Source organism: Schistocerca cancellata, chromosome 2 (assembly GCF_023864275.1).
Source record: "Schistocerca cancellata isolate TAMUIC-IGC-003103 chromosome 2, iqSchCanc2.1, whole genome shotgun sequence".
In the NCBI taxonomy this organism is placed as follows: Eukaryota; Metazoa; Arthropoda; class Insecta; order Orthoptera; family Acrididae; genus Schistocerca; species Schistocerca cancellata.
In genome coordinates, this window is record NC_064627.1 from 926704219 (window position 1) to 926717114 (window position 12896).

Genomic DNA, 12896 nt, shown 5'->3' on the forward strand with positions numbered 1-12896 from the left:
ATCTGCTGAAACGTTTGAGTTCAGCTACTTATGCAATAAGGGTCATTGCAAATTTTGGTGATAAACATCTTAGTAAATTAGCTTACTACGCCTATTTTCACTCGTTGCTTTCATATGGCATCATATTTTGGGGTAATTCATCACTGAGGAATAAAGTATTTATTGCACAAAAGCGTGTAATCAGAATAATAGCTGGAGTCCACCCAAGATCATCCTGCAGACATTTATTTAAGGATCTAGGGATATTCACAGTAGCTTCTCAGTATATATACTCTCTTATGAAATTTGTTATTAACAACCAAACCCAATTCAAAAGTAATAGCAGTGTGCATAACTACAATACTAGGAGAAAGGATGATCTTCACTATTCAAGATTAAATCTAACTTTGGCCCAGAAAGGGGTGAATTATACTGGCACTAAAGTCTTTGGTCACTTACCAAATAGTATCAAAAGTCTGACAGATAACCAACAAGTATTTAAGAAGAAATTAAAAGAATTTCAGAATGACAACTCCTTCTATTCCATAGAGGAATTTTTAGATATAAATTAAAAAAAATATTAAAAAAATAAAAAAAACACAAAAAAATGAAAAAGTTGTTATATTAACTTAAGTATGTTGTTAAATTAACTTAATTATGTCATGTATTGGAAAATTTGACTCGTTCCACATCATTACGAAATATCGTATTCATGATCCATGGAACTAGTATTAATCTAATCTAATCTAATCTGTGGCACTTTCCACTTCAGCGTCAAATGAGGTGGATTATGTGAAATGTTAAACAATGTGGTTAACTGCATTCCACACGAGTTTATTAGTGTCAGCATTGATGAACTAGTTTTGTTCGACGTGTAGTAGACAAAACTTAACATTATTATAAAAGCAGACATGGTATTTTTGTCTAAGATGTTTTCGTCTGCTATTCACTATCCATTTTCTAGTCCTAAAACGAAACATTAATCATTAATATACATGTAGTTTGCAAGCGAATCCTGACGATATAGTTTTGTAATACGATGGTGTATACTTCAAGGGTCCTTAGAAAACATAAAAAAGACATGTGGTATCTTCTCCTTGTTGTTGCTGCAATTTATCCCGCTACACTACGTTCCCATTTGCAAAAGCCACTATATAAACCAAAATAAACTACTACTACTCGCTTTAGCTTTCACGATCGCGCCGAACTCAACACTTTAACTTACTGGCTGCTTGGCGCGCTGCTGGCGCAGTGGGCAACAAAATCGAGGCGAAGTGTCGCGACTGTTTACTGTGCCCTCCGTAGAGTAGAGATTTTTGTACTCCATGGTTCACTCCGGAGTTGTACATAGAAACCAAGGAGTTAAACTCCTTGATGGAAACACAGACATGTCTATGGACGAAAACCATTGATGGAGCTCACAGATGGAAAAGACGTGAGAAAGTTTTTGGCGTTTAATGTCTTTGGTGTTGTTTATTTTGTGCCTGGGCTGTGTCGTCGTATTGTCAAATGTCAGTGGCTGTGTGTGACAGTGGTGTGTTGAGTAATACGTGAAACTTGTCTTTAGGTTATAGCATCCAGTCACATATAGACAACAATGGAGCGTCATAAATTGTGTTTACTGGTCGTCAACATATACTTCATTACACTTGGTGAGTAGAGTGATTTGCTGCACATGTTTAAAAAGAGTATAAATTGGCATCGTTATTCGATTACTGTATGCGTAACAGTAGGAAATATTCAAAGAGGTTACATGTTGTCAACAGCTCCTATCTGCAAGTGCACTCGTTATTGTTAAAAGTACAAGGACAGAGACATGGATATAAGAGTTTATAACCATCACGCACAATTTCAAAACAAGTGTCTTTGTACCTAGGTGCCCAAGAATCTTTTTCCATGAATCACAAAACATTCGTGTTAGGTTGCCGAAGGATTCACGTAATAGACCAAGGTATGCTGGAATGGAGAGATTTTATGCCTTATAGACGGGGGCGGAGTGAGAGAATGTAAAATGTTTGGCGTTGGGAGATAAAAGTTAGAATAATTCTTAAATAGAAAGATACTTGGTGAGGTCAGGGTTATAGTGCGCTTCGTATTAAAATCAAATTTTTTCTTATACACATATCAATAAAAGTTTTGCATCACCTCAGTTCCGGAACCTGTACAGAAAATTGGAATAGAGATCAACATAAACATCATTTCCGCCCTTTTTATTGCTCATGAAAACTACACATTGCATGTTGTACCACCATACAGCAAGACCTTCAGAAGTGGTGGTCCAGATTGCTGTACACACCGCTACCTCTAATACCCAGTAGCACATCCCTTTGCATTGATGCATGCCTGTATTTGTCATGGCACACTAGCCATAAGTTCATCAAGCCATTGTTGGTTCAGATTGTCTCACTCCTCAGCGGCGATTCAGTGTAGACCCCTCAGAGTGGTTGGTGGGTCATGTCGTCCACAAACAGCCCATTTCAATCTGTCGTAGGCATGTTCGATAGGGTTCATGTCTGAAGGACATGCTGGACCCTCTAGTCGAGTGATGTCGTTATCCTGAAGGAAGTCATTCACATGTGCACGATGGGGGCACAAATTGTCGTCTGTGAAGACGAATGCCTCGCCAATATGCTGCCGACATGGTTGCCAACGTGATTGCACTATTGGTTGGAGGATGGCATTCACGTATCGTACAGCCATTATGGCGCCTTCCATGACTACCAGCGGCATACGTCAGCCCCACATGATGCCACCCTAGAACAGCTGGGAACCTCCACCTTGTTGCACCCACTGGACAGTGTGTCTAAGGTGTTTAGACTGACCAGGTTGCCTCCAAACACGTCTCCGACGATTGTCTGGCTGAAGGCATATGCGATACTCATTGGTAAAGAGAATGTGATGCCAATCCTGAGTAGTCCATTCAGCATGTCGTTAGGCTCATCTGTAATGCACTGCATGATGTGGTTGTGAAGGTGGACCTTGCCATGGATGTCAGGAGTGAAGTTGCACATCATGCATCCTATGGCAAACAGTTTGAGTTGTAACACAACATTCTGTGGCTGCATGAAAAGTATTATTCAACATGTTGGTGTTGCTGTCAGGGTTCCTCCAAACCAAAATCCATAGGTAGCGACCATCCACTGCAGTAGTAGCCCTTGGGTGGCCTCAGCGAGCATGTCATCAACAGTTCCCGTCTCTCTGTATCTCCTCCATGTTCGAACAGCATGGCTGTGGTTCACTCCGAGACACCTGGACACTTCCCTTGTTGAGAGCCCTTCCTGGCACAAAGTAACAATGCGGACGCGATCGTGCCACAGTATTGACCATCTAGGCATGGTTGAACTACAGATGACACGAGCCATGTACCTCCTTCATGGTGGAATGACTGGAAATGATGGGCTGTTGGACCCCCCTCCGTCTAATAGGCACTGCTCATGCATTGGTGTTTACATCTTCGGGTGGGTTTAGTGACATCTCTGAACAGCCAAAGGGACTGTGTCTGTGATACAATATCCACAGTCAATGTCTATCTTCAGGAGTTCTTGGGACCGGGGTGATGCAATACTTTTTTTTATGTGTGTATATTCACATAATTGTATCTGTTTGTTTAAGATGTATGCTCAAAAGAAACTTTGGACCGCTTCTAGCATGTTTGCATCTCACGAGGAAGATAACACATGAAGCAGATGAAATAACATTGTTGACTATGCTTTGTAACATTGTGGTTCATTGTTCGTAACATTAACGTCATTTTTTCCTATAGTTGGAGAACCCTCAATGTTGGACTCACTACTCATGTTCACTCTTTCGTCAAAATGTCTATGTTGTTAATGTTAGCTGCCAGTAGTGATGATTTAAGCATTTGACATAGTTGCTTGCTCCTGGTGCAAAGTGGCTTTTATTAGCTTCTGTTGCTGCTGCTATTGTAGCAGCTGCTGCTGTTCAACCTGTTTCTGTAGCAACTGAAGTTATTGCTTTTCTAGTTGTTTGTCCACCTATGTCTGTTGATAATTTGAATTTCATGTTGTCTTTTTATGTGTGAAGTGTAAATGAACCTTGAAAGGAGGAAAAAATAACAATGCTATTAAGTTTCTTAATGCTTGTTATGAATTTGTTGCAGTCTTAGAAAAATTACCAAACAAAGTTTTCAGAGGCATAAAAATTTTATTCAGTTTTCACTAGAAGTCTGACAAACTAGCTATTGTGTGGGATGCAAGTTGAATGAAAACAATAACAAAGACTATGAAATTGTAGTTTAGGTATACTGCTTGTGTAATTTAAAAGACAACTTCGAAAACTGGTAAGATATGCAATATTGAAACAAAGACTGGCAATGGTGTCAGTTAGACAGCAAGGACGCACCATACATGAGACGGAGGACATTTTCAGCACAACTTTTTATACTGGTGGCAAGCACAGATATAGCATTGACTGGAGAATTGGTGTTGCTGCATGTTATGCACTAAAACTGTTGCCTCCAGTAAATTGGCTCTGTGCAGGGGAGTGCCGAGGTACCTGGGGTGTTTCAGAATTATCAGACAAACACTATATCTCAGAAACAGAGCATCCAGTCTTTTTTGGGTAAAATATGTATATAAATCAGTCTGATAAGGCTGAATAGAATGGTGAACATTAGACTGCCTGGAAGCTGCCAGAAAATTGAGAAAACAGTGGCTTTCTGTTGAAAAGAGCACTCAAAATGGAACATTTTAGTGTCTAAAATGTTTTCAACATTTTCAATGTTTCTTTAATACCAAAAAACTCTACCTGAAGTTGACAGTTTGAACAGTATTAAAGGAAAGGGTAAGAAACTTGGTAGGGCATTGGATGTGCCTTTTAATATTGCAGTTATAAAATAAACTTCTAAAGCTCTTAACATTGAATAAAATTTTATGTGCAGTATATTATTATAATATAAAAGAGTTTTCTCTCTCAGTTTATGGTAATAAATATTTACTGTGTTAACTGCCTTTTTCTGAGCGTAATAATGTTCGCCTTTGTGCACCTCCCATACCACGAAGTATCTGTGCATCTGAGAGTGACTGGCCCACTTCATGAGGTCTTTCACATCACATCACATTGTAGGACACTGTTGGTGGTTGATACACCTCTGCTGTAAGAAATAGTCACAGGGAGCTCATTTCACAGTTTTGTTGGCCAAGTCACTGCTACCAAATTAAGGATTGGAAAAATTTGATTGAAGAATGATCACCAAGGAAATATGTGCTTAGCACTCATTTTAACTGCAATGTTGTCGTTATCCCATGACATAATGATGTTGTGGCATAATGGTGTTGTAGCATGCGCAGACAGGAAGAGAAAAGAATGCTGACAGTATTTTTGGTGTCTGTTATTTTTTGGACTGTAGGTTGTGGTGACAGGTTGATCTGTAGCCTAGCTCGTCGTATAGGTATGATTGAAAGATTACCATTTTGTTGAGAGTTGGTGAAGCCAGCATATATGACTATGAAACCTTTTTGTTGTTAGATGGTGAAGCCAACAAATGTGAATATGGAATCTTAGTTATAGTTACATTTTGATCTATGGGTGAGTCCAAGACCTTGGTTGGATCGAAAAGTAACAGTTGAGTTTTGAGTTGGCAAAGCAATATCAAAGACTTCATTTAATACCTAATTTTTCCCATGTTCCCTACCTGAAATCATAATCTAGTTCTGTCCATTTTTCAGCAGTTTACAGGTAATGTAAGATCTCATCACTTTACCTAAAATGTATTTCACATGATAAATACTAGATAAATCATGTCAGAGAATAGGTCCTTGTATGGTATGTATGAAACACCCTGTATGTGTGTTCAGAGGATGAAGTAACTGCTAGAAATTTGGAGTGTGTATCATGATCAGCCTCCTCACCTTGACAATATTTTTTTGTGTGTGGGCAAGGATATTAATGTTTTTGAGATGTTTTTCTAACTTCTACACAATACTTCTACCCTTGGTGATCTTTTTGGTATTGAGTTGGAGTTCAGTGTGGGTAGAGTTTGAATTGTGTGTGCCTTTACTCTCACATCTTGCTATATGACATCAACAGTAAGGAACCCCCCAGGGGGTCCACAACTCTTTTGTGGATACGTGCGTAGCGAGCACGGGACCCCGAGCTAATGTGGCCCTCCTTCCTTTCCGGGCTGCATACCTTCCCTTTCCGCATCCTTCCCCATCCCCCATCTTCGCCCCTCCTCCCCTCACCTCTGGCTCTTTCCTTCCCTGTCTCCCACTCTGGGAGTATGGTTTGTGCCTACGTCTGGAGACGGACGCTCGTAAATGTAACGCATTCTTCGCCTTCTCTGCTTGTATGTCTTCATCCTTCCTTTGTCCTTCTTTTTTCCTTACCTCTTCTCTTTACCCTTTTCTCCGCTGCGGCGTTTAAGACCCCTCTTCTTTCCTTTCCCTTTCTCTTTCTCTTTCTTCCTCCCTGTGCGTGTCTGAAGGCTGACCCACGCATTTTTGTGCGTAGCAGGTGACGGGTAACGCGTAATTCCCCGCCCCGGGTAGACAGGTAGGACACGTACGTACCCCCTGGTAACGGCCAGGCCCAGGGAGGGATGATTACCCGAGCTGATACCTTCCGAAAGTGCCGATTGGTCCCTCCGTCTGTTTATCGGGAGGTGTGACCTGAGGTGCGAACAATCACCTAAGGCAGGAGTGCCCTCAGAGAGGGCCCCCAAAAGGGAGGAGCGTGCCATCGGAGACGCCGGTAATCATGGGGGATTCTTCCTCAATGGTTTCCTCACCTTCCACTATGTCTGCTCACAAGCTTAAGTATACTGAGTCTCAGCCACAGACGGTTCTTCCATCGTTGCCACAGTTCCTTGTTGTTTCTCGGTCTGACGAAGGTCACAACTTCTCCACGGTCAACCCTTTCATTATTCAGAAAGTTGTCGACGCAATTGCAGGTCCTGTAAAGTCTTGTTCCAGATTACGGAATGGCACCTTGTTGTTAGAAACAGTCAGTGCCCTCCAGGCACAAAAATTGCTGCGTACTTCACTGCTCCACACCTTCCCTGTCCGGGTTGAAGCGCACCGCACTTTAAATTCCTCGCGTGGAGTCATTTATACACGCTCCCTCGATGGATTGTCTGACGAAGAAATTCAGCACTACCTGTCTGACCAAGGCGTAACGGCTGTTCATAGAGTTATGAAAAGGGTTTACACGAACAGCATTCCAACCCGCACTGTCTTCTTGACATTTGACAAAGTTCAACTCCCATCGAAAATCAAAGCAGGCTATGAGATAATTTCCGTTTGCCCTTACGTCCCAAACCCTACGCGTTGTTATCGGTGTCAGCGGTTCAATCACACCAGCCAGTCCTGTTCCAACCCGGCCAAATGTGTTACGTGTGGCAAGGATGCCCATGAGGGTGCTTGTCCACCTCCATCCCTTGCTGCATCAACTGTATGGGTGACCATGCTGCTTCCTCTCGAGATTGCCCCGTTTTTAAGGACGAAAAGCTCATCCAGGAAAACAGAGTGAAGGAAAAGGTGTCGACCTTTGCTGCTCGAAAATTATTCGCCAGTCGACAGCCCACCGTGCCTCAGACAGGAAAATACAGCACTGTCCTTGCTTCTCCTCGGCCAACAAAGGAGGCGGCCACGCAGACTTGCGACCTCACCTTTAGTGCCACGGTCGTCAGATCGGCCAGCGCAAAGATCGCCCGTTCAACCTCACCACTTTCGCCTGCCCACTCTATGGCTCACCCTTCATCGGGTTCTGCTAAATCTCGAGCCCAAAAGTCAGACACCAAGATTTCGACAAAAGAGCATACTCGTGAAGATTTTTTACGTACCCCAACTTCACAACCATCGGTTCCTCCTTCATCTAAACATCATAATTCCAAGAAGGCTACTAAGAAACCCAGTTCATCTCCTCCTCCGCCAAGGCGTGTCCCGTCTACAGCACCACCTGACGGAAATCGCCCTCGGTCGTCTTCTGTGTCGACGAGGCGCACTGCTGGCGGCCGATCGCTGGTGGCAGGAGCTGCTCCTGAACAACCTATGGATCAGGATCTTCTGCCTTCGGCTGAATGCCATTCCATGCTGTCGGTCGCAAGCTCTGAGCAGTCGTTGAGTTGACAGCAACCTTGGTCACACTCCTCCATTTTCTGTTCACCCTATGTCCATTATCCACTGGAATATCCGCGGCATTCGAGCCAATCGATGAATTGTCGATCCTCTTACGATCCTACTCGCCGGTCATCTTCTGTCTTCAGGAAACAAAGCTGCGTCCCCATGACCGCTTTGTTCTCCCTCATTTTCAGTCCGTCCGATATGATCTCCCCTCTGTTGAAGGCACTCCAGCCCATGGAGGACTCATGATTCTTCTCCATGATACTCTCCATTATCACCCAATCCCCTTAAACACCTCCTTCCAAGCTGTCGCCGTCCGTCTTTCCCTTTCTGGATACACGTTCTCTCTTTGTACTGCATACATTCCATCGTCCACACCAATGGCGCGAGCTGATCTCCTTCATCTTCTTGGTCAGCTTCCACCCCCGTATTTGCTGGTTCGGGACTTCAATGCCCACCACCCGCTTTGGGGCTCTCCACATCCTTGTCCACGTGGCTCACTATTGCTAGACGTCTTCCACCAAGTGGATCTAGTTTGCCTCAACATTGTTTGGAGTCGGCTTCGACGGTTCTCAGGCGCGCCTAGTTTCTCCCCGGTCTCTGGGCTCACTGTCGCGCATGATACATTAGTGGACCCCGTCGCAATTTCTAACTCATTGGGTCAGCACTTTGCTGAGATTTCGAGCTCTTCCAATTACCCGCAAGCGTTTCTCCCGAAGAAACGTGCAGCGGAAGCGCGGCCTCTTGCTTTCTCCTCTCCAAATCGCGAAAGCTACAATACTGTTTTCTCCATGCGGGAACTCCAACATGCACTCTCTTCTTCTCGCTCCTCCGCCCCAGAACCGGATGGTATCCATGTCCAAATGTTGCTGCATTTATCAACCCATAGTCTGTGTTACCTCCTTCGCCTTTATAATCGAATTTGGACCGACAGTACTTTTCCCCGACGATGGCGGGAAGCTGTCGTCGTTCCTATTCCGAAACCTGGAAAGGACAAACATCTCCCCTCTAGCTATCGCCCCATTTCTCTCATGAGTAGTGTCTGTAAGGTTTTGGAGCGTATGGTGAATTACCGTTTAGCTTGGTGGCTGGAATCCCGCAGTCTTTTAACACCAGCCCAATGCGGATTTCGGAAGCATCGTTCTGCAGTTGACCATCTTGTTGCTCTCTCCACTTATATCATGAACAATTTTCTCCGGAAACGCCAAACAGTAGCAATATTTTTTGATCTGGAGAGAGCATACGATACCTGTTGGAGGACAGGCATCCTCCACACACTGTTCTCTTGGGGCTTTCGAGGTCAGCTGCCCCTTTTTCTTCGCGAATTTATGGCTGAGCGCACATTTAGGGTGCGGGTGAACACTACTCTCTCCCGTACTTTCTCCCAAGAAAACGGGGTACCCCAGGGCTCTGTGCTGAGTGTTGTACTGTTTGCCATTGCCATAAATCCAGTTATGGATTATCTCCTTCCTGATGTCTCGGGCTCCCTCTTTTTGGACGATTTTGCGATCTACTACAGCTCTCAACGGACCAGCCTTCTTGAACGACGTCTTCAAGGATGTCTCGATCGCCTCCACTCTTGGAGCATCGAAACCAGCTTCCGTTTTTCTCCCAGTAAGACCGTTTGTGTTAATTTTTGGCGACGTAAGGAGTTTCTTCCACCCTCCTTACATCTAGGACCTGTCGACCTTCCGTTTTCAGACGTCGCTAAATTCTTGGGTCTTATGTTTGACAGAAAACTATGCTGGTCCTCCCACATTTCGTATCTTTCGGCTCGCTGTCTGCGATTCCTCAACACCCTCCGTGTCCTGAATGGTACCTCCTGGGGAGCGGACCGAGTGGTCCTTCTCCGCCTCTATCGCGCCTTAGTGCGCTCGAAATTGGACTATGGAAGCATAGTCTACTCCTCTGCTCGGCCGTCTATTCTTCGGCGTCTCGACTCTATCCACCACCGTGGATTACGTTTAGTGTCTGGAGCTTTTTACACCAGCCCTGTGGAAAGCCTTTATGCTGAGACTGCTGAACCTCCGCTGTCCAATCGGCGAGCAGTCCTTCTGAGTCGTTATGCTAGCCATCTGTCTTGCATGCCTGCTAATCCAGCCCATGACATATTTTTCGACGCCTCCTTTGATGTAGGGTATGCAGGCCGCCCCTCCTCTCTACTACCACCGGGAGTCCGCTTCCGTCAACTGCTCCATTCTCTTTCCTTCCGCTTTCCTAAAACCTTCTTGACAACTTGGGGTACAGCACCGCCTTGGCTCCGTCCCCGGATCTGCCTGCTCCGTGACCTTTGTCGATTTCCCAAGGATGGTACCCCTTCACTTGTTTATCGTCGGGCAATTGCTGCTCTGTGTGCACAAATGTCGGAAGCCACATTTATTTACACCGATGGCTCGAAAACATCGATAGGTGTAGGGAGTGCCTATGTTGTTGGCGACACCCCAAATCACTTTCGGCTTCCCGACCAGTGTTCGGTCTATACTGCGGAGCTTTACGCTGTTCTCCAGGCTGTCCACTACATCCACCGCCATCAGCGGATACAGTACGTTATCTGCTCCGATTCTCTCAGCTCTCTCCTCAGTCTCCAAGCTCTTTACCCTGTGCACCCTCTGGTCCACCGGATCCAGGACTGTCTGCGCTTGCTCCACTTGGGGGGCATCTCGGTGGCGTTTCTCTGGCTCCCGGGACACGTTGGTATCTGTGGAAATGAGGCGGCCGATATTGCGGCCAAGGCTGCAGTCTCTCTTCTCCGGCCAGCTATTCAATCGATTCCCGTTGCCGATCTATGGAGCGTTTTATGTCGTCGTCTTGTTCTTTTATGGAACGCGCATTGGTCGACACTTCCCCATAATAAATTGCGGGACGTGAAAGCTCTTCCCTGTGCTTGGACCTCTTCCTCCCGACCGCGTCTTCGGGAGGAGGTAATTTTAACTAGACTCCTCCGGATAGGGCACTGTCTTTTTAGCCATCGACATCTTTTAAGTGGCAATCCTCCCCCACTCTGTCCCCACTGCTCTCAGCTGTGGACGCTAAGATACCTTTTAATTGAGTGCCCCTATTTTAATCCATTACGCTCCCGTCTACAGCTGTCACCTGATATATCGTCGATTTTAGCAGATGACACGCGCTCAGCCGATCGCGTTCTCGAATTTATTAGTGCCAGTGAAATGACGTCAGTCATATGAAGCTTTTTTTGGGGACAACCAACCCCTTTCTGTAGAGGATTTTTAAGCCTTCCTTCTGCTTTTAGTTTCTCTAATTTTATGACTTTCGTTCCCATTGCTGCTGATTTCCATTTTCGGTTTTTTACTGTTTCCTAAGTCACGGACCGGGCACTAATGACCATAGCAGTTTTGCACCCCAAAAAAAAAAAAAAAAAAAAAAAAAAAAATCAGTAAGGAAGATTGCTGATGCATGATTTTTCTGTTTTCTGTCCTTTCAGTATTACTATGACACATAAGACGTCATGCAGCTTTACTGTATGATTAAATGATGATGGCGTCCTCTTGGGTAAAATATTCCGGAGGTAAAATAGTCCCCCATTCGGAGCTCCGGGCGGGGACTACTCAAGAGGATGTCGTTATCAGGAGAAAGAAAACTGGCGTTCTACGGATCGGAGCGTGGAATGTCAGATCCCTTAATCGGGCAGGTAGGTTAGAAAATTTAAAAAGGGAAATGGATAGGTTAAAGTTAGATATAGTGGGAATTAGTGAAGTTCGGTGGCAGGAGGAACAAGACTTCTGGTCAGGTGACTACAGGGTTATAAACACAAAGTCAAATAGGGGTAATGCAGGAGTAGGTTTAATAATGAATAGGAAAATAGGAATGCGGGTAAGCTACTACAAACAGCATAGTGAACGCATTATTGTGGCCAAGATTGATACGAAGCCCACACCTACTACAGTAGTACAAGTTTATATGCCAACTAGCTCTGCAGATGACGAAGAAATTGAAGAAATGTATGATGAAATAAAAGAAATTATTCAGATAGTGAAGGGAGACGAAAATTTAATATGCATGGGTGACTGGAATTCGAGTGTAGGAAAAGGGAGAGAAGGAAACGTAGTAGGTGAATATGGATTGGGGCTAAGAAATGAAAGAGGAAGCCGCCTGGTAGAATTTTGCACAGAGCACAACTTAATCATAGCTAACACTTGGTTTAAGAATCATGATAGAAGGTTGTATACATGGAAGAATCCTGGAGATACTAAAAGGTATCAGATAGATTATATAATGGTAAGACAGAGATTTAGGAACCAGGTTTTAAATTGTAAGACATTTCCAGGGGCAGATGTGGACTCTGACCACAATCTATTGGTTATGACCTGTAGATTAAAACTGAAGAAACTGCAAAAAGGTGGCAATTTAAGGAGATGGGACCTGGATAAACTGAAAGAACCAGAGGTTGTACAGAGTTTCAGGGAGAGCATAAGGGAACAGTTGAAAGGAATGGGGGATAGAAATACAGTAGAAGAAGAATGGGTAGCTTTGAGGGATGAAGTAGTGAAGGCAGCAGAGGATCAAGTAGGTAAAAAGACGAGGGCTAGTAGAAATCCTTGGGTAACAGAAGAAATATTGAATTTAATTGATGAAAGGAGAAAATATAAAAATGCAGTAAATGAAGCAGGCAAAAAGGAATACAAACTTCTCAAAAATGAGATCGACAGGAAGTGCAAAATGGCTATCAGGAATGGCTAGAGGACAAATGTAAGGATGTAGAGGCTTATCTCACTAGGGGTAAGATAGATACTGCCTACAGGAAAATTAAAGAGACCTTTGGAGATAAGAGAACCACTTGTATGAACATCAAGAGCTCAGATGGAAACCCAGTTCTAA

General features: G+C 44.2%; 1 protein-coding gene across 1 annotated transcript in view; it reads left to right on the top strand.

The window, feature by feature from the left end:
- Nucleotides 1-1332: 1332 nt before the first annotated feature.
- The window catches only part of LOC126162872 (uncharacterized), a 112673-nt gene continuing 101109 nt past the window's right edge, over nt 1333-12896 (top strand). The window contains exon 1 of the mRNA XM_049919657.1: nt 1333-1631. Coding sequence (XP_049775614.1) covers nt 1577-1631 — 55 coding nt within the window. The 5' untranslated portion in view covers nt 1333-1576. The remainder of the gene's footprint in view (nt 1632-12896) is intronic.